This window comes from Marmota marmota, unplaced genomic scaffold (assembly GCF_001458135.2).
Source record: "Marmota marmota marmota unplaced genomic scaffold, marMar, whole genome shotgun sequence".
Taxonomy (NCBI): domain Eukaryota; kingdom Metazoa; phylum Chordata; class Mammalia; order Rodentia; family Sciuridae; genus Marmota; species Marmota marmota.
This window is the reverse complement of record NW_025999932.1, coordinates 9,513,571-9,536,880: the sequence shown is the minus strand read 5'-3', so window position 1 is coordinate 9,536,880 and position 23,310 is coordinate 9,513,571. Positions and strand designations below refer to the sequence as shown.

The 23,310-nt window shown below is 36.7% G+C and overlaps 1 protein-coding gene across 1 annotated transcript in view; it reads left to right on the top strand.

Moving 5' to 3' along the window:
• Positions 1-23,310, top strand: part of Itgbl1 (integrin subunit beta like 1) — a 231,896-nt gene that overhangs the window by 117,021 nt on the left and 91,565 nt on the right. The window contains exon 7 of the mRNA XM_015484114.2: positions 10,284-10,430. Coding sequence (XP_015339600.2) covers positions 10,284-10,430 — 147 coding nt within the window. The remainder of the gene's footprint in view (positions 1-10,283; positions 10,431-23,310) is intronic.

Below are 23,310 nucleotides of genomic sequence, written 5' to 3'. Positions count from 1 at the left end.
AAAAAGGCTGTTCACTCTTTTCCAGATTGATTCCGATTCTTGAAGACACTGTGGAAGAAACCGAATGTTTCTACAGCTCTGGGCATTTGCAGAGCTCCTACTCGTAACCTGGGAAACTCTGTAGAATTCACACATTTGGCCAAGGCTTACGATGGAAGCCCACGTGCTTTCTTAAAATTAGTCTAATTCCTCACTGAAGAGGACCATTAGCTCCAGATGCCCACTCAGTGCAACTCTGAGGACACCAGAGCAGCTTCGTGAACAGGATAGTTGTCATCAGGACACCACAGTAGCATATTACAAACCTTAGGATAATACAGTGTCGGGGATATTTCTCTGCACCAACTCTTTGATAGGATTTTTACACCATTATCCTGTAATATAGGCTAGAGTTGAATATCAATAAATGGATTAAAAAATCTTATACCATAAATATTAATGGAGCAGATATTATTTGCCAGGGACTGGGCAACATCTGGGCTGTTGGTTCCATCAATAAAATAAACCAATATGATCCTTCATTTGATGGATGTCATGATCTAAATGCCAAGAAAAAAAAAAACACAGCTGAAGAGCTAATGGTAAACTGAATAACATCAATAAAAAGGCAGTCAGAGCTATCTGAAAGAGTGTCACTTAGCAAAAAGCAAAAATGTAGTTACAGATTTTCAGTCCAGTTATGTTTGACGATCCAGAGGGCAGAGGCATCTGCATATACATTTATTTCTAAGCCCGACAGACTGGTGGGTGCATGGAGATAGATAGAAAGCTGCTCTGATCTGAAAGTCTGCCAGCAAAGGGAGATAAAAGTGCTGCCCTGTGCAATCACCATTATGTAACCTCAAAGGCCAAGAAAGCCCGCTGCTCAAACTTGCCACTGCAGAAGGATTTCCGTCCTCAATGATTCCTTCCTCCAGAGCATTTGCTAAATATTTTTGGAACACTATTTTCTGTTTTTACCCCTCTCATCCATTATATAGATAAGTATTCTTCATTATCATCATATCAACACAACAGTAATAAAATGGCTAGCAACTATTGAGTGGCTTCTACTTGCCAAACACATATTGAGGGGCTGCTGTCATTTTAATTAGGGTGAGGTGGCTCTTCACAGAGGTGGTGATGCAGGCAAGGCTCCTGCATTGTTGGATGCTATTGGGTCACACACATGTGGGGTTTTGCCTTGAAAGGTGGGTTTGCAAGTAATGAAATATGAGAAGGGCATCCTAGGCCGGAGGAATGGAGGGGTGTGATCTGTGCCTGGCATTACAATGGGTTTGAAATGAACAGAATGAACTAGGAAGGGAAGGGATGGTCAAAGTAAAGGTAGTGAGGAAGAACAATGGGGCTACTTTTTACTGTGCTGAAGAACCAGGCTCTATAATACAGGCGACGGGGAGCTAGTGATGATTTAGACAGACAGGTGCTAGGGTCCTATTTCTAGTGTTGTTGTCTGGGTGGATGTTTTACCATTTACGGAAAGTGGGGACCATACAGGAAGTTATCATCCAGTTTGTGCTCAGACATCATGAGCATAGAAGACCATTGGCAAGCCAAATGTAGATTTTTCAGTTTAAATTAAGAAAACAAAGGGAACAATAAATCAGGCTGTATTTTACAGTTACATTTGTAATTTGCTGATTTGGCACCCCCACCCCTTAAACCTGAATATATTCTCCTTGTTAAATCTACACTCCTAACCTTGATTCTGACTTTCAAGTGGTGTTGACAGATTCATTACAGTGACCTTCAGGGTCCTGTGAGCTGGTCTGTGTCACCATGAGGACAAAACGAGGAATGGCACTCAGTTGACACTTGCGTCTCTTCATAAGCTAACTGCTCCCATGCCTTATCCAGGCTCAGAGCTGCTGTGGTTGAGCAGGTGTCCCCATGGTGGGCTCGCTGGAATCTAATTTCCCATTTCACCTCTCCCCCTTCTCCCACTTCCACTCTGTTTCCCTTTCCCTGAATTTTGCTTTCTTTCCTAGCTTGTGAGGATGCAGAGGAAGTTTGGCAGTTGGGCAGTTGTGGCTGCATGGCTGGTGGGGTTAATCAGGAAAGCTCCGGAAAGAAGACTTCACCCTTCCCGCCCCCCACCCCTCTCTCCCGGGATTGAACCCAGGGCACTGACCACTGAGCCACATCCCCAGCCTTATTTTGTATTTTATTTTGAGACAGGGTCTCACTGAGTTGCTTTGTGCTTCACTTTTGCTGAGGCAGGTTTTGAACTCTGGATCCTCCTGCCTCAGCTTTCTGAGCTGCTGGGATTACAGGCATGTGCCACTGTGCCTGGCTGACTTCATCCTTTTCTATGTGGCCTCTGTGCCGCGGGTGTGGACAGGCAGAGATGGAGAAGTGTCTGGCCATCAGCCGCAGTTTGAGCTACTAGGAGACCTCAGTCTGTAATTGTGATCTTATCGTTCTTTGATTGAAGTGAGACAAGTGTGGCCAGTCCTCCAGAGTGTGGCTCTCAGGTTTAGAGTATGGAATCAAAGAAATAAGAAACTCACATTAACAGAGATCTCATTGTCAGACTCTTACAGAGCTCTTCATACAAAATAATTTCATTGTATTTTTGCACTAACTCTGGGAGAAAGACACTCTTATCTGCATTTTAACAGAAGAGGAAATCATTCCAGAGAAATTAAATACCTTGATGAGGTTCACACTGCCATCGAGTGTCATCTGAAAACAGGTACAGCCTAAGTCATTATGTAGTTAAACTCCAGGTGATGAAACAAAGTTCTTTTACTTTATTTTGGAAATAAATTACTTTGTGAGAACTATCCTCTGGATGCCCAAATTCCTATAGAGCTAAGCTTTTCTGGACATCATAATGATCTGGGGAGGTATCAATCTCTGGGCTATTTCCTCATTCTTAATAAATCTATAGAATTCTATGTATTATGCTTCGAGAGTTACCAGACTTTACAATTTTCCTAATTATTAGTCTAAGTTGCACGGTAGGACAGGTACCATGCAGTTGATTATTGAGTATGTTAATGTCTTTGTGTTATGAGACAGAAGTAATTCAGTTACATCAATATTCTCTAGTGATTCTCACAGGCTGGGATGAAATAAGGCCCAGATGAAATGCAGTTTTATTTTTAGCTGCCATTCTTGCCATCCTGTGAATATTGGTTTTATTTAAGTCCAAGGGAAATCTCTGGGTGGATTAGTTTAAGTTGAGGCTTTTAATTGGCATTCTCATTTTCTTCATTCATGCTCACTCTGTCCATTCATCTAATTAATAATTCACGCAGATGTGAATATACCCAGGGCTTCATGGGTATGGGGTCAGACAGGATGCAGCACACTTCCTGCCCCCTAATTAGTCCTTTTTCTTTCCCTTTGTTTTCATTCCACTTGTTTGTCATCCACTTGGTATTTGTGTGTGTTTGTCCATTCACCTGCACGCAATCATGACTTGCACACACACACACACACACACACATACACAGAGACACTGCAGTGACCAGCCATGGCTTGATGTACTGACTATTCTGTTTGTTATGCTCAATTTGCATCCTGATTCTGAAATAAATCCTGAATCTCTGATGGTGCTTTATTGCCCTGGTTTATTACCCCAAATCCTATAATTGGAAAAATACACTATAGTGTGATCTTAAACTTTATCTCTCAAATTCTCTTGCCTGCAAAAATGATGGGTATGTGAGAAGAATCTTGGCTTAGGGTTGCATAGTTTGGAAAATAGATTCATTTGATAGAAGTGTATTATGTGGGGAAATTCATCATTGTGGATTACCACAGCACTGAGGAAAGAAACTGATAGAAATGATTAGGTATATTCAGAGTGTGTTGTCTTGACAGGAAAATCAATACTTTGAATAGAATTTTTAAAAATAGCAAGTACTAGTTAGGTCTAATTTATTCCCTGAAGCTTTTCCCTGTTGATGGCCAGCATGTTATTTTGTAAGTACTTCCTTGTAAACATTAGATATGTTTTCATGGCTATATTATTTTTATTATTTAAAAAGAAAGAAAGATACTCTGCAGCAGAAAGTGTTTGCTCGGAGTAGAATCAGCTGAATTTGTCCTGGGCTGATATTTCAAAATCATAAAAGCATAATAGTTATAAATAAAAACTGCAGTTTATTGTCAACACCCTTCTTAGGGTAGCCTGAGAGCAAGTCTAGCTGCTGTCATCTCAGGCCAGGGTGCCACCTGATGACGGTCATGCTGTGAACCCTCGTGTCCAGGCAGTGTAGATTACAGCCCTGTAACCACGTTGACAGGCAGCAATTCCTGCCAAGATTGAGCACTGGATGCCCTTTCACTGGTGTGTGTGTGTGTGTGTGTGTGTGTGTGTGAGAGAGAGAGAGAGAGAGGGAGAGAGGGAGAGAATACATGCATGTAGATCCTTGGAAAGTGGGTCTTTTATTTAAATCATTCTGATGTTTGAGATCAGGGATAAACAAAATCAGTCTCTATCTTTCATCTCTATTTTGTTGATCCTCTGCCTACACAGCTTAAAGAATACTTGTTGGAAGCGATGAAATTAACTCCTCCTGGCTTAACAATCACAAAGATTTGACAAACGCGCATGGAAGCATTACATCCCAAATCAATGTGATAAAATTTCCTTTGGCTCGTTCTGTTCATTTGAAAGATAAATTGAGACGAGACCCAAAGATGATAGTGGCAAAACTAAATCAAGGACAAAAAATCTGCTAATTTCTTCTTTTATGCTATTCTGATTATTTGTTTATAAAAGCCCCGGATGTAACGTGCTAGGGCAATGTGAAGGGTTTTCATGCTGAACACATCTTATCATGTCTAAACTCTTCTCTATCAAAACCAGTCATTTTCACCTTCCTGATTTTACTCCTACCAAATGTTTCCCCGCTCTCTCTTTGGAATACCTTTTATATTGAAATTGGAACTAGTAATTCCAGAAGATAAATTGCTATGTCACCATTTCCTGTCTTCTCTGAAAGGCTCAATACCTGCTTCAGAATCTGGGTGCAATGACTGGTATGTCCAAGTCATTTCTGGTTCAACAGCTTCTTCAGACTCCGGTATTAATCATTTGTATTTCTAATTGCTTTTCTGACTCCACTGATTTAGTTTTATGAAGGATTTTGTAGAAAATGGGCAGTTTCATTTAAAGTGGGATTTCTATCAATCTGAAATTTATTTTGATTACGCATGACTGAGTTTTTGGAAAATGTAGTATATGATTTTTCATTACCGAAACAGCCAAATTATATATGTATTTCAACTCCCATCAGTCAATCTTTAATAAGTATTTGTCAGGCAATGCTGTTGTTAACACTGTTTTTCATTTTGGTAGATGAGATTTTTAGAGACCTCTCTATTACTTATACACTTGCTTCTTCTATGATCTTCATTGAGACAGTTGATTTAGAAAATCCCAAGGTGATGAAGCCTTCAGAAAACATCCCCTGCCCTTATTTTATCCTGTAGGCTGGTTATCCTCTGTTCAGTGGCTCTCAGGAACTTCATTCCTTATGGGTGGCTTACCTAAGTCACTCCTATTTTAGTGTCCCTGCTCTGCTCAGCTTGGTCCTTTTCAGTGGATACTGAATCCTGATGGTAAATGTGAAGGACATAGAAGTGGGTGACTCCACAGTAGTCTCCCACCTTGAGACTTGGTTGTTCAGAGCAAAGTCTCATCTCACAGCCAAGCACAGCAGAAACCTGATCTCATGAAGCCCTACTGTGTGCCAGCCATCAGTTGGCAGGGGTGTTACCCACAGGATTGGGGTAGCTAAAGCAAAGACTGAGGTTCAAGGTTGAGGTGGGAAATACAGGCAACGAGGGCTCATCATACTCACGGAATAAGTAAGGGCACATACGTGTTCCACCCAGCTTTGCTTAAAGTTGACAATGACTGAAAGTTCAGCATGGGTTTATTGGAACAATCCTCAATGACATTGGTGACATGGCAGTCAGTACACAGGAAGTAATGCTCTAGGAGCTTATAAGCTGCACCCTTTGTTCCCCCATGATTTTAGCAAAGCACTGAAATGGCAAAGGGATAGGACATTAGAGGTACAGTAATAAGAGGGCCTTAGGGGAACAGGGCTTAGAGAATGGCAAGCTGACTGTGGGAAACAGAGTGACAAGAAAGCAAAGGGTATCTCGGACTTAAAAGCAAAGAACTCCCAGAGATTTCTTCTTTCAAGTATAGGGCATCTGCATTTCCTTTAAAACCAATTAAGGCCTTCACAGGTAACCTGACTTTTTTTTGACATTCACTGAATGGGTTTCTAACTCTGAACATCTCACTGTGTTAACTTCTGATCATTTTGACGATTTGGTTTATTCTACCACAATTTTTTAAAATGTCGACATGTGAATGGAGCTCGGATAGAAAGTGACTGCTCCGAACATGTGTGCCAGCTCCACAGTTGGGACGGCGCTTCCTTGGTCATGGGCTTTGCTCAGCACCTGCCTTTGCCCCCAAGGCTTCTGTGTCATTCTACCTGCCCAGGGTTGGGAAGCCTCTTACAGCCACATACCCTGCCATGGATTCAGATGGGCCACAGCAGCAGGTGGCTTCCTCTTGGGTAGCTACAGACTTCTGGCACCCTCCTCTGTTAGACGTTTTGTTCTGATTTTTACAGCCATTTTAAACTTCCAAAAGTAAAGATTTTTCCTCCTCCAATCTGCTTTTCAGTTTTGCTGTTATAGTGTCAACTAGTCTTCCGCAAATGGCAATATGTTCTATGCTTTGTTTAGCCTCTTCCTAAGACATCTAACTGTCCCTGAAATGAAACCTCTTGTTTACAAGCATTTTAAAGTCACGGCTCTATTAAACAATGAAATTGATTACACTGTAAATGGTAAAGGTTTGGATTTTAAAAACTGTTATTTATGTATGCGTTTTCAGTCTATCTCTGATCACAGTGTTTGTCCTAAATTGCATGAGGATTGAAAAGAAGAAAAGAAACTTCTTAAGGTGTGATAAATGGTGAAAAGCCATGGAACCAAACAACCTATGGGACAGAACTCTTTATATATGTATGTGTGTGTGTGTGTGTGTGTGTGTGTGTGTGTGTGTGTATATATATATATATATATATATATATAAACTAGAAAAATTCTCTTGGAAGTTCTAAATGATCATATTCATGCCATATGTATTTATTAGCAATCACATTTTATTCCTTTAAAATGATGAACTCCAAGTCAGAGGATTAATGACAGACCTTTGTTGAATAGAATCTGTTACATAGTAGGTGCTCAAGAAATCTTCAGTGAATTGAATATGGTATTCAATGAGAGATTTATATCCAATGACCTCTAACATGCTACCTCACTTTGACCTGTGATTTTATAGAATTTTCTTAAGAACAAGGTTAATAAATGGGGAAAAGCTCTGGTAGATATGGATTGCCAGTTTCTTCAAACTAGAAGGTGAGCCCAGAAAGCTCATAGAATGGTGATCTAAGGACCAGGCTTCACTGAAGGCCAGTTTGCATTCTGCATGATTTACATTAAATCAGATGCCAAAGACAAACAGCCTGGGTTCTCACCCATCGGCATCGCCCCGGTTGACTTTTAAAAAGTACATTATTTCTATTGCCTTCAAATTCTTCATGCATTTTTGCAACAATTATAGAAATCTACTTGGTTTTGGTCTGCAATGACGAATATCTGGATGTTTATTAGGAGTTGAGAAAAGCTCAGTAGAAATGACCAGGCTTTCTTCTACTTGGTTACATGCGTGGGCTCAAATGAATAAAAATAACAGCAGCTCATTGTCATGTAGCATTTTAAGATACACATTGTACTTCTCAATAAATGTGGATAGATAAGGTATTATTTTTCTGTTTAAAAATTTAGAACTGAACTTCAGAGAGGTCTCATGAGTAGCCCCACTTTGTAGTTAGCAGAAGCAGGAGCTGAACCCACTATTCAATTGATGAGTTGTTTTTTTGCTGTATTATACACTGTTCATCACATTCTTTACAAACTGTGTCAAAGTGTCCAAAATTTTAATATTTTTTCTGACTTCTTTTGTATCTATGAGGCTGTTTTTTAAGGACTGGGAACTCCACAGGGGCTACTGGTTTTAGCTAAAGGCCTCATAAACATGTGGTACTTAGTAAATGGCAGAAGAAGGTGAAGTGTGGATACTCCAGAAGATCAGGTCTTGCTTCAACAAAATATCCAGAAAAGAAATTAAGAAAATGATCTAAAGGTGGTGGAATAAATCTGACATAACTTTCCTATGTACATATATGAGTACTCCATAGTGAATCCCATCATCACATACATCCACGAGACTGGGATCCTAATTAGAACAAGACACACTCCATGCTTGTATAAATATATCAAAATAGATTGTACTGTCATGTATAACTAAAAAGAACCAATAAAAATTGTATCAAGGAAACACAGCAGGAAGAAAGGTAGCTCTTTAATAAATGGCACTGGAGAAATTGCTATGCACATGTAATAAAATGAAATCAGATCCTTATTTTGCCGCATACTCAAAAATCGACCTAAAATGGCATGAAGACTCAAGCTTAAGTCCAGAAGCTGAAAGGCCCCATGACACTGGGCTTCACAGTGACTTTTTTTTTTTCAGTATGACACAAGAAACACAGTCAAACAAGAGCAAAAATAAATAAGTAGGAGCATATCAAATTTAAAAGTTTCTGAGACACCAAAGGAAGCAATCAGCAAAATGGAAAAAAACACCCTACAGAATGGAAGGAAATATTTGAAAGACGTAGATCCAATAAGGGGTTAATATCCAAAATATATAAAAATTAATACAACTATATAGTAAAAAATCAAATAACCCAATTAAAAATGATCAGAAAGCTTGAATAGACTTTTTTTTCTGAAGAAAATAAATGGTCAATAAATACAAAAAAAAGTACAGACTATCAGTAATCATCAAGGAAATGCCAATCAAAACCACTATAAATCATCACCTCACACCTGCCAATATAAAAAGTCAAAATGTGTGTTGGCACGGATGTAGAGAAAAGGGAATACACACCCATTGTTGGTGGCATGGTACATTGGTACGACCATTATGAAAAACATGGAAGTTCCTCCGAAAATTAAAAATACGACTTCCATATGACCTAATATATTGTGGGTATGTATCCAAAGGAAGTAACATCTTTATCTCAGATATCTGCCTTCCCATGCTCATTATAGCATTCTTCACAATAGAGAAACAACTTAAGTGTCTGTTGATAGATGAATGGACAAAGAAAATGTGCTAAATATAGATAATGGAATGGCATTCATCTAAAGCAAAGATGGAACCCTATCATTTGCCTCAACCTGGATAAACCTAGAGGACCTTTGAATACGCCAGTTACAGAAGGACCAGTACTGCATCCCTTATATGCATGTGAGAATGAAAAGAATCGGAACTTCCAGAAACAGAGAATAGGAGGGCGGTTAACTGAGAAGCAGGGGTGAGGGAAATGGGGAGCCCTTGATAAAAGCATTCAAACTTCCAGAATTATAAAATGAACACGTTCTGGAGAACTAGGGCATGGCATGGTGACCAAAATTAGTAAGACTGTATTGTGAACTTGAAATTTGTGAGGGGAGTAGATTTTAAATGGTTCTACACACACACACACACACACACACAACTGTAACTGTGTGAGGTGAGAGATATGCTAATTAGCCTGTTTGTGATTATTTCACCACGTGCATATGTGTATCAAAACCTCATGTGGTACACTTTAAATATGTGCAGTTTTTATTTACCAGTTATGCCCCAGTAAAACTGTGGTAAAACAGATCAACTTCTCCCAAATTCTAGATTTCATTGCCTCTGTCAGTCTGTGCCCCAGGCTTTCTAAGTTTCTTCAGCCTTTCTATGGGATCTTCATAAATAAAGATCAGTTGAGCGGTTCATTAGAAAGAAACGAATTCCTTCTTCAAAATTAACTTGTTTTCTGTTTCCTACGGCTCCTCTCCACATGAACTAATGACTGAATCCATCAGCCGCTCCTTTGGGTCCCAACAGACCAATAGAATCCCATTTATCAGGAATTCGGTAGATCCCAGGTTACAGCCCTCTGAACTGTTTATCTTAGCTGTAGTTGTTGCTTTTCTCTGCCCCTCATAATCAATCAATATAAACCAATCATTAATAATTTTGGGAAAATTGTGACTTTGCAGTAATGTTTTTATATTGTCAGTGACGATCCTGGCTCATTTTTGACGTTCACGGTTAGAATGAGAACTAAAAACTAATTCTGCCTTCATTATCTTCCTGCTCTCTCTTTCTCTCTTTTCCTGCTCTCATTGTCAAGGTCATGGACAGTGTAACTGTGGGAGATGTGACTGCAAAGCAGGCTGGTATGGGAAGAAGTGTGAGCACCCACGTTCCTGCCTGCTGTCTGCTGAGGAGAGCATCAGGAAGTGTCAGGGAGGCGCTGAGCTGCCCTGCTCTGGAAGGGGTGAGTGTGGTCTCTGGGGCTTGTCACTGATTCCTAATCCTGTGCTTCAGAGGAATACTATTCATGGGAGTCTTACAGAAGAGCACTTGCATGAGAGAAGGTTGGTTATCTGAACTGATGATCAGTCCACCACTGACCAGTGGAATTACATGGTGAAAGATCTCCCCCCAACTGCCCCACCCACACATGTGCACTTCTTGTACACACATGCACATACACACTGTCTGTAGTTCCCTGTAGCTTTGAGGACTGCTCAATTTCAGTTCCCTTTCGTTCTGTTCAATGTTACTCTTTTATTTAAGTTCAGTTTGTATATTTACTTAAAGCTTTTGAATGAGATGATTCAATTGTGCGCTGACATTTATGAAACCCACTACCCTTATTTTGGGAGATGGCTGGCTTTTGCAAAGGAATTGTATAAACAGCCCTGAACAGGTGCTGTCATTTTAGAAGATAGACTCAGATGTGTGCTTACTACCAGAGCAGCATAATTTCAGAAGGAAAAAGTCACCTAGAGGAAAAGTGGCTTGTTTGTTCTTTTTGTCAAAATGAGAAACACAAATTCATGTTTCATATGGGAATAGCAAACTTTACATGAAATGTACTTCCAGAGGAACTGATAATTGATGTTATTACAACTTTTGTTTAAGAAAGAAGAAAGGAGAAGAAGTTTAATTTTCTGTTCCTTATCTCTTTTTAAAATCTACTTTTTAAAATTAAGACATAACATGAAATTTAGCCTTCTAAAATGCAAAACTCATTGTTTTAAATATAGTCACAGAATTATGAAAGGACCACCACTAATTCTAGGACATTTTCTAGAACCACCCCCCCCCGCCATAGTGTCACTCCCAACCAGTAGAAACCACTAATCTACTTTCTGTTGTGGATTTATCTATTCTGGATATTTTGTATAAATGGAATCACAAAATATGTAGTCTTTTTGTGGTTGGCTTAACATAATGTTTTCACTTAGTATAACGTTTTCAAGGTTCATCAATGTTGTAATGTGTGTTAGTACTTGGTGGATTTTTATGGCTTAATAATATTACACAGTGTGGATATCCCATAGTTGTTTATCCACTCATCGGTTGATGGATATTTGGATAATTGCTTGTCTTTTACTCATTGGTCCTTATGAATGATGCTTCTGTGAACATTCATGCAAAAGCTTTTGTGTTGGCATGAGTTTTCATTCCTTTGGGTGCATACCTATGAGTGAATTCCATACGCTGAGTCATATGATCACACCACATGTAACTTTTTTAGTGTTACGAGGGTGTCTCTAAAATGGTTGCAACATTTTATGATCCAATCAGTGGTGACAGTTCCAATTTCTTCATATCTTGTCCTTGCCTGGCTTTTTGTTACTTACCAGTTTCTTTGTATAGAAAACTCCCTAGTCTCCAAATTTTTTTGTATGTGATATAGGTGTTTTCTCATGACCAATATTTTCCTCTAATGATTATAAATAGGATACTAGGTTATGGGTAGAAGGATTTATTGTTTTAATTTCAGAAGTACTTCTGACTAGCCCCATCTTCCACCAGCAATCCAGAGAGGAACTATTTCTCCACTTGCTTTAATAATTCTGCCAGACGGTGCTGTGTATGCCTGTTGTGCTTTGAAGTATCAAAGAATCAAAATTATCATCCCTCAGATTAACATTATTTACCCTCACTTACAATCTACAGCAAAACAAACAATTTCTCATTACAATTTAATATTGACAAAATGCTTACCTATTGTGCCTCTTCATATGAAAAAGAATGTACATAGGAAGCCAAATCAGTGTCTCTTCTTATTAAAATAAATCAGTTTATCTTGTCATAACTTTATAATACTATAGGGGACAATTTCATGCAGGGAGGGAAAGAAAATAACTGTATCTCAAAATAGATTTTGTTCTTGAGAACCTTTTCCAGATGTGTTTACTTGAGAAAAGTTAAGATATAGTTTTGCTACCATCTTAAAGTGATAAAGCACAGGGAAGTCTAATATCTTACAGCATTTTCTAAGTTAAAGGGCTCACTTTCTATAAGATAACCTTGAGTGGCTATGTATATAGTATAAGTAAATAGAGTAGTTTCTATACTATATTTATATTATTTACCAATAAGGATATCTGCATATGTCAACTCCCCCCAAAAAATCTGCAACAAAACTCAAAAGTTCTTTCTAATTTAAAGAACAAAATGATAAATTATATAACGAGGAAAGAGAAAGCACATACATTACTCTCAAACATGGAAAATCACTTTAGTATACAGATTCCAGTGGGTTTTCATTGGTCTCTAAGTTTTTTTTAATACATAGAACAATAGTGAGAGCATTTTCGTAGACATCATATTGATCTTGAATAAACTCTGACAAGGCTTGATCTTCAACACATATTGGTCTCTTATCTTTCTAAGAGTAACTATTTAGCTATCATTTGAAAGTAATGGAATATATTTAAAATATATTTTATCAAAAAGATGTTGAATACATGTATAGAATTTTGACTTAAAAGTCATTAAATTCACTTAAGCCTATAAAAAATAGAAATCCTATCTTTGATTTTTATGGATTAACATGCTTTAATTAATGAGTTAAGTAATTTTTTAAAAAATTTCTTGCCAAGGACTATATTGTCAGAGAAATACTTTGTAAATAAATGATAAACTTCACCAGTTCCTTTACAGGGAAAAGGAGATCTTGATGAGTGCAGTGATCTTCCATGGAACCAGAGCAAAATAGAAGGTAGAATAAGGGAGAATAAAAATTGAGGATTTATGACAGCCAGTGCAAGGCTCAGACCAGTGGTCAGAGACCTTGGAGTTCTTCAAACTACATCTGCAAATTCACTGGCACTGGGTGTTTGGAAGCAAACATCCAACATGAAAACTGGATTAGTTTTGCAATTTTTGAATGAACGCTGCAGCTGTGGTTACATGAGTGAAGAAAGCAATTACAAGGCCCATCAGTTCTCAAGCCTGAGAGCCTCAGCGGCTCACCAGCTGGGGCCCAAAGACAAACAAAGGCCCAGAAGCCTAAAACCTCCTGTAGGATGTTCTCACATTCTGCAGAGGTCAGGTGATGGAATTTTTTTTTTTACCAGAAATGAATTGAGACTCCTTGCTTCCACTGGTGGTGATTAAGTGGGAGCATTATGTTTCAAAGGTAGGAAAGCAAATTATATGATCTCTTAAGTTCTTTATTAATCATTACTTGTGTTCCATTTCTTATTACCTACAGATATCATTTCATGATGGATCATCTATAATCCATGTACATATAAAATTATTTATTAGTTTCTGCTTCTCAGATTAGGAGTGGAAAATCACATTCTAAATTCACATATCGGTGCTCTGCTAACAGTATAGGGGAAAAAACAGCCAAGTGTGTCTGACCTAACTTTCCTATATACATATGTGAATATACCACAGTTAATCTCACCCTTAAGACATTAAAATAAACTAAAATTAGCCAGGCGTGGTGACACATGACTGTTAATCCCAGCGGCTCAGGAGGCTGAGACAGGATAATCATGAGTTCAAAGCCAGCCTCAGCAATTTATCAAGGTCCTAAGCAACCTCGTGAGACCCTAAATAAAATATAAAAAAGGGCTGGGGGTGTGGCTCAGTGGCTCTGGGTTCAATCCTTGGTAACAACAACAACAACAACAACAAAACACTAAAAGTAAATAGCAAAAAGATCAGTGGAGTATAGAGAAGGGAAGGGGGAGAGAGGAGGGCAATGGGCAGTACTGGGGACTGAATTAGAACAAATTATATCCATGTTCTTATAATTATTATGTCAGAATGAATCCTAATGTTATGTATAACTGAAAAGGACTAACAGAAACAGCTATTAATGGACTTATGATAGGCTATAGATTAGTTTTAAACTCTTCTTGATTTAAAAATACATCTTCTTTATTACTGAGGTTCTTCTGAGCAAGAGTCGGACTTTAGCCAATACATATGAGCAAAGGATGTTTATCTTATCTAAGCAGAAGCTTTGAGAGGCAGGACATCATTTGAAATCCCCTTTTCCCTTTGGCCTGAGGATTTGCAGTTCTGGAAATAGGGGCTGTTTCCTTAGCCTGGGTTTTGGAAACAGGACCATTGTCAGAAAGCTCTGCTGACCTCCAAGAACCTCTAATGTGAACGAGAAAGAAATTTCTGTTGTTTTAAGAAACTGTGATTTGGGATTTGTTTGTTACTGCAGCAGAACTCCTTACTGACTGATACTCTCTTCCAAAAATTTAGGAAATATAGTTAACCTAAAACAAATGAACAGGCAAGCAAACACAACAAATTTACATATAAACCTAATGATTTAGATGATCACATGAACACTGGGGGTTAATATCTGTATGTATAGGTTATCAGGATCAAGAGCTAGATCAAAAAAATGTAAGCATACATTTTACAAATGAGATATTTATGCTGTTCTAAAAACAGCAGTTATGTGAATTTATTCAACAGGTGGAATGCTAAGAACATTGAATGAATTTTCTTTATACTTTCCTCAAACATAATGAAGTAGGAAAAAGTATAATTATTATTCTTTTTACAGAAAAATGAAGTAGAAATTAGAACAGTTTGCTATTTCACATCAGAGGTGCAAGTTTTAATACAAACTCTTAATACAGTTTTACTGACTCCAGAACTATTGTTTTAGATAATTTACTTGTTCTTTTAGTATGCTATTTTCTAAAAAATATATAATAAATATATTTCCCTGCTACAAACACAATATCATACGAAATAATTGAAGTGGTTATATAATATTCCATTATTTGTTTACATAGTAACCATCATATGGTCTTAGCAAAAGAATTTAACCAATCCTCATATAATAGAAATCATATTGTCTCTTATTCAGTGCCACAGTTTTTATTCCTGTAGCAGAACATGTACACAAATCCTTAGTATTTATTGTTGAATGTGGAATGCATAGATCTAAATAAATAAAAATCGATTACATTTTTAAATATAAAAGATCAGATGATTTTTATTCTCTAGAAAAATTGCACCAATATACCTTCTTATCAGGAGCATTAGAATGGTTCTTTTCACCCACTGATAGTGACAATTTAGATAATGCACTTTCCCAGATGAATTTTGCTCTTTGTACATGCTGTGAACTTTTGCCATTTATCAAACTCCTTTCATTGATTTCCATGATCATCCAATATAAGTGCTGTATTGGCAGGCATCGCTACTCAGAAAGCCGTGTTTTCACTGTCTGCCTTCTTGATCACTATTTGTCCTTGGGGTAAACCATCTCTCTTGGGAATACAGTCATCTCTGCCCTGTGGTTTTCTTTGATCAGGCTTGTTCTTAGAAGTATTGCCTGTGTTTAGTTCCATAAACACATAGCCACATGTCCCTGTAGGAAAGATGAAATGGAGGAAGAATGATAAATTAAAGTAAGTTATTTAATATTGGAACGTCCAGAAAATAGAAGCTATGGCTTCATTTTTATCAATTAGCATGCTTTAATTAATGAATTGGACAATTTTTCCTAATTTCTTTACCTAGGATCATACTTTGAAAGAATAATAGCATGCCAAATTCACACCATCTGTACATTTTTCATTTGAAGCCATAATTCATCTCTCCCTTGTATTGGCAAACCACATCTTCCAATTCTCTTGTTGTATTTATCAAGAGTAGTTTCCATGATGCATACTTGTTTTCTTTTAAAACCTATGTGTTTCTACTACATGTGGTTTTAGACCACTGAATCATTAATTTTCTTATTCATATTTACAAAGATGTTATATATTAGGAACAGAGAGAAAGTTGTACTATTGGAAATTCTCCAGACATTCTCAATTAAGTACCATACCACATGTTGTGATTTTGATTCTATTTTAAAAAATCTTGGCTTGATTAGCTGCCTTATTGTAAGTTAATGGTGGCAGGAACATCCTGAGTGACCACATGACAAGGGAACCCCTGTGTGTTTTTCCAGAAGCTCTTGGAGGAAGCAAGGGTGATTCAGCTTTCCTCTGTTCTGTGTCCTGGTAGATCAATCCACTCTATCCACAAGTGCTGCAGACTCTGTGGCATTTCCAACCTAGAAGATGAAGAAACTGCTGTGAAAAATCATCCTCTTTACTCTTCTTATCCAGGAGGAATTCTGCTTTAAGTGTGACTCAAATGGGGACAAATATTAATTAATTGGTGAATTATGTCAGCAGCCATAGTGTGGACTGTGTTGTGTTATGCCTAACATGTTCAGTAAAAACTCACTCTTGGACCACCAGGGAGACATCCTTCTTTCTTTGAGAGTACTTTGAATTTACAGTGCTTGGTATTTTGGCTTTTATATGCCGTTACCATGCAGTGACCCATGATAATGAAATGTGGTCTAGAAGAGGGGAGCCTTTTGCTCATTTGCTTAGAAAAAAATTAGAACATCTTAAACTGTGTATGCATCCTAAATTTCACAAAAGCACAGGCATATAATTGTTATTTATTGTGACTTTTAAAAAGAGAGTATGGGGCAAAATGATTGGCATCCAAGGAGAACTAAGGAGGATGTCTTTAGCATCCTTTCTCCATGTCTTCCTGACACTTTTGCACTTCTCTATTGGGACACTGTGTTTTCTCATAACAGCCAAAGGTGCAGGTGCCCAGAACTGTGGTCCACTTGAAGGTCCTGATCATATTCTGTACTGAGTCTCTCAATCATATGATGGAGCTTCATTTACTAAACTAGAAGTGTAATGTGCATACTTTAAAGGGTATGATTAAGAGAATGGAGGCCAAGGGTGATTTGGGAGCTCTCTTTTCTGGTGGACAATTATTTATGGTCCTCACTTCCCCTCTTTTATTTTAGCTTGCTTGTCTTCTTGATATGTTCTTATTCAACAGACAGAAAGGAAAAGGAGAATTCAGAAGCTGATTTAATAGTTTTGTTTATTAAATTATGGTATACAGTAACTAAATGAAAACATAATAAACATCACATTTTTTAAAAAATTACCTGAGGCTTTTCTAACCCATAGTCCATAAAATTATATCACTACCAGGTAACACTGAATGAGTAATTTTTGCATAGATTCCAGTCAAAAATCTTGTTTAAGTATTTTATGTATAGCAACAGAATATTTTATATCAAAGATAGGAATCAGTCCAAATAAATATTCAATTTTTATTACATTCTGCATCATTTTTATGTGGCAAATTGAAAACCAGTGAAATTCTTTGGCTAAGAAAACTTGCTTATACAGGCTGCAACATATACTGTCAAAATCTATTTGAAATGAAAATAGAAAAATGAATTCAACCCCAATTTCTGTAAGCAAGCTAAAAATAAAACGTGACAATCAGGACAATTTTGTTACTACAATTACATATTTATTTCTATTAAAATCTTGGTAGAAGATACAGTGTGTGTCTCCATAGGTTATTTACCTGATTTTACTAAATGTAAACAGGAAAGCCAGATATTTTGAGTGGGCAGCAGTCTGGTAATCAGCCCTAATCTTCATGGAACCAGATTCTTGGCAGATGTCCTTGGTAATAGAAAATCAATGAGGCAGGCTGCCATCAAGCTTGACCAAGCTTCAGGGTCACGTAGCTTGGTCAGAACCTTGATTCTCCTCTTGGATATACAGATGCTATTAAAAATTAGTAGTCTAGGCATTGTGCGATAGTTGCAAAATAAATTCAGAAATGTAATACACTGTATACTCCCTAGACAATGTATGCCTCCTATGTTCATAAATGATGTTCTTTATCAAATCTAATCAATATTACATTATGATCATTATGATCACCCCACCAGCTTTTTTTTTTTTTGCTAAGCCAGGGGTTCAGGAAACTAGAGCCAGTAGCTCTACATCTGTTTTTGCAAATAAAGTATGTCTGGAACATAGCCACAGACTTGTTTACCCACAGATGCTTTCTTGTTATCCTGGCAAAATTGAATAATGGCCTCAGAGAGCATGTGGCCCTCAAAGCCTAAAATATTTAACACACAGCCCTTTTCAGATAAAGTGTGCTGACCACAGGGATAAGCATTTGTGATAAATGTGGGAATGTATTCAGAGAAAGGATTAAGGTTTTGAGTCAGAGGAGGAAGAAATCATTTGCTGTATTTGGGTAAAAACATGGCTTTATGAAATGAGGGAAACCTAGAATTGAGTCTGCAGGGATGAGTAGCATTAGAAAGACAATAATTTAGAAATGGATATTCCAAGTAGAGGAGTAAGTATGGGCAGAAATGCTGAAACAAGACAGTCTTAACTTGAATAGAGAACAGGGAGCAAACTCATTTAAAAAAATTAATAATTATATAAATTCATAGGTTCACTGTGACTTTTTCATAGATGCATATATCCTGGTTTGATGATGTCCACCCTCCTGTGTACCCTCTTGCTCTTGTTGTGCTTTTCCATCGCTCAAGTCTCCTTCTCCTCCCCTTACAGACCCTCTTCTGCTTTTAGGTCATCCTTTTATTGTTTGTCTTTAGTTTTCTCATATGAAAGAAAACATGGTAATCGTCTTTCTGTATGTGACTTATTTTTCTTAACATTATGTCCTCCAGTTCTTTCCATTTCCCTGAAAATGACATGATTTCACTCTTTTATATGGCTAAACTGTGTATATAAACCATATTTTTCTTTATCAGCTCATCTGTTGACAGGCATGTAGGCTGATTCCATATTTTGGCTACTGTGAATTATTCTGCAGTAAACATGCATATGTAGGCATCTGTTTTGTATGAAGACTTAATTTCCTTTGGATAAATACCCAGTAGTGGTATAGCTGGATCATATGCTAGTTCTAGTTTTAGTTTTATGAGGGACTGCCATATTGTTTTTCATAGTGGTTATACTAATTTACATTCCTACCAACACCTTGTAAGGATTCGTGTTCCTCTACATTTTCACCAGAATTTGTTATCATTATTTTGCAACAGCTATTCTGACTGAGGTGCTACGGAATCTCAATGTAATTTTGACATATGCATTCCTTATGCAGTTTTTTTGTTTATTTATTGACCATGGGCCATTCATACAACTTCTTTTGTATTAAATCATTTGCTCACTTTTTGATTGGATTGTTAAGTATTTGGGGTTTCTTATATATTCTGAATATTCTTTCTGTCAAATTAATAGTAGACAGAGATTTTCTCTCATTTTGTAGGTTGTCTCCTCATTCTGCTGATTGTTTGCTGTGCTGAAGCTTTTTAATTTGATGAAATTCTATTTGTCAATTCTTGTTTTTGTTTTCCGAGCTATTGGATATATAACTTCAAGTGTCTCCCTTATCTTTTCTTATGGTGGTTTCAAAGTTTCAGGTCTTCCATTAAGGTCTTTTGATCTCTTCTGAGCTGATTTTTTTTTTAACAGAATGAGAAGATGGGGTCTAGTTTCCATCTCTGTGTGTGGATATCTGGTTTCCCCAGCACCAGTTGTTAAAGAAGCAATCTTTTCTTTGGTATATGTTATATGTACCATGTATGTTATAACATGTATATTATTTTCATATGTATATGAAAATCAGTTGTCTGTAGAGGTGTGGTTCTATTCTGGGCCCTCTATCTTGTTCCATGGATCTATGTGTCTGTTTTTATGCCAATCCCATGCTGTGTTTGTTAGTGTGGCTCTGGAGTACATTTTGAAGTAAAGTACTGTGATGCGTTTAGCATTGCTCTTTTTGCCCAGGATTGCTTTGGTTATTCCGGGTCATTTGTGAATTCTTATGAATCTTTGGATTAATTTTTCTAGTTCTGTGAAGAATGTAATTTGCACTTTGATGGAGACTTTATGGAATTTGTAGACCGCTTTCACTACTATGAGCCTTTTAACAATATTAATTCTCCCAACCCATGAATATTGGAGGTATCTCCACCTTATGGTATCTTCTTCAATGTCTTCCTTCAGTGTTTTGTAATTTTCATTGTAGTTATTTTATATCCTTGGTTAGATTTACTCCCAGATATTTTACTTTTTGTAGCTATTGTGAATGACATTGCTTTCCTGAATTTTTTCTTAGAAAGTTAATTAGTAGTGCATAGAAAAGTTAATGATATATTTGTGTTGATTTTTAACCCAGATTCTTTGCTTAATTTGCCAATTCTGCGTCTTTTGGTAGAGTTCTAGTGTTTTCTAAGTATAGAATCATATCATCTTCAGACAGAGAAAATTTGACTTCCGTCTTTCCTATTTGTATCCCTGTTATTTATTTCTTGTGCCTAATTTCTCTGGCTATCATTTTAGTTAGTGTATTGAATAAGTGAGAGTTGACAGCATTATCTTTTTCCTTATCTTAGAAGAAATGTTTCAGTTTTTCCTCTTTCAGTATAATGTTGGCCATGTTTGTCATATATAGCCTTTATTTTGTTGAGGTATGTTCCTTCTAAATCATATCATGAAGGGATGTTGAATTTAATTAAAGTTTTTTTTTCAGCATCTGTTGAGATGTTCTGTGATTTTTATCCTTGATTTTGTTTTTGTGCTATGTTATGTTTATTTATTTGTGTATGTTGAATCATCCTTGCATGCCTGGAATGGAACCAGCTTGATCATGGTGTATGGTTTGTTTAATGTGCTTTGAAATTCAATTTGGAAGGTTTTATTACGAATTGTTAAGTCAGTATTCATCAAGGATATTAGTCTTAGTTTCTTTTCCTTTCTTTCTTTTTTTGTTGAATTCTTATCAGGTTTTGTTAGCAGGGAGATACTGGCTTTGTAGAATAAATTTGGAATAGTTTCTTCTCTTTCTATTTTATGTAATAGTTTGAGAAACATTCATATTAGTTATTACTTAAAAGTCTGTGAAAATTTAAGAGTGAATCCACTTGTACCTGAGGATTCCCTTGTTGAGAGATTGTATTACTTGTCAGTCTTATTGCTTCTTATTGATATGTTTAGTTTTTTTTTAAATATATTCCGGAATCAAGTTTGGTAGGTCATATGTGTCTAGAAATTTGTTCATTGCTTCTAGATTTTTCAGTTTATTAGCATATAATTTGTTTTGGTCTTATTTTTCTCTTGGTTAGTTTAGCTAAAGGTTTACCAGTTTATTCTTTCAAAGAACCAATTCTTTTTTTTTTTGATATTCTTTTTTTTATATGCTTTGAATTTCCCTTTCATTTTTTTTTTGCCCTGATCATTATTATTTCTCTCTTTCTACTGATTTTGGGTTTAGTCTGCTCTTGATGTCTAAGACCTTGAGAGGCATCATTTAGTTATATATTTGGTGTCTCTGCTTTTGAAATATAGGTTCTCGTAGCTTTGAGATTCCCTCTTAGTTCTGCTTTTACTGTATTTTTTATACATTCTGATGTGTTGTGTTTCCATATTCATTTAATCTTATGGAATTTTCATCCCATTATGTATTTATTCAATGACCCACTATTTGTTCGAAAGTGTATTTTTCAGTTCCCATGTGTTTGTATTATTTCTGTAGCTTCTCTTCTAGGGTCATTCCATTGTGTTCTGATAAGACGGAAGAAATTATTTCAGTATTTTTTGTTTGCCAAGACTTTTGTGGCCTAATGTATGATAGGAACTATTCTGGAAATAGTTCCATGTGCTAATGAAAAGAATGTGTATTCTTCAACTGTTGATGGGATTATTCTGTAGATGTCTATTGTGTCCATTTGATTTATTCTATAATTTTACTCTGATATTCTTTGGTGAGCTTTTGTCTGTATGGTGTATCTATTGGTTAGGGCAGGATTTGAATTCTAATCGATAGTAGAGTATAGGTGTCTCTCTCTCCCTTGTGTCCTGCAGCATTTTTTTTTTTTTACAAAATTGGGTGCTCCAAACTTGTATGCATATATAATTATGATACTTTCTTCTTTTTTTTCATACTGGAGTTTGAACCCAAGGTCTCACACATGATAGGCAAGTTCTCTACCACTGAACTATATCTCCAGCCTTTTTAATTTTATTTTATTTGAGACAGAGTCTTCTTAACTTGCCTTAAACTTGAAATCCTCCTGCCTTAGGCCCCTGATTAGGTGGGATTATAGGCATGTGCCGTCATTCCCAGCTTTGTTATTTGTTCTTGGTCAATTATTAATATGTAATAACCTTTGTTGTAACTTTGAACTGATTGATTTAGTGTCTGTTTTGTCAGATGTGAGTGCAGCTACTCCTGTTTGCTTTTGGATTCCATTTGCTTAGAATATCATTTCCTACCTTTTTACTTTCAATCTGCATATGTCTTTGCAGGTGAGATGAGTTTCTTGCAGACATTATATTGTTGGGTCTTGTTTTTCTAATCCAGTTAGTCAATCCATGTCTTTCAATTGGAGAATTAAGACCATCTACAGTAAATGTCATTATTGAAAGTTACATACTTGTTGCTGTCATTTTGGTTTTCTTCTGGTGGTTTGAATATTTTATACTAATTGCTTCCTCTCTTATTAATTTAGAAGTTTGACAGTTTTCTGTATTAATAATGATTAATTCTTACTGATTTTTTTTATTGTTTTGTTTTTGCTTATCTACTCTTCTGGTGAGATTTATTCTTTCCCATTCTCTCTTCCTTTTCTGAATGTAGGATTCCTTTAGGTTATCTTCTGAAATGTTGGTTTAGTGGACATCCCTCAGTTTATGCTTAACATTGAAGGTCTTTATTGTTTCATCAAATTAGAAGGAAAACTTTAAGGTACAGTAGTCTAGGTAGGCAGTTTTTAATTTTTTTTAAAGGACTTGAAATTCATCATTAAATACTCTCCTAGCCTTTAGAACTTCTGCTGAAAAGTCAGCTGTCATTCAAATGGGTTTGCCTTTACATGTGACTTGGCAGTTAATGTTTTTGAGGGCTTATTTTCTGATCATTTCTGTTTTGCCTTCTAATTGCCTCTTGTATCTGGATGTCCATGTTTTTTTTCCCCAAGAGTTGGGAAATTTACT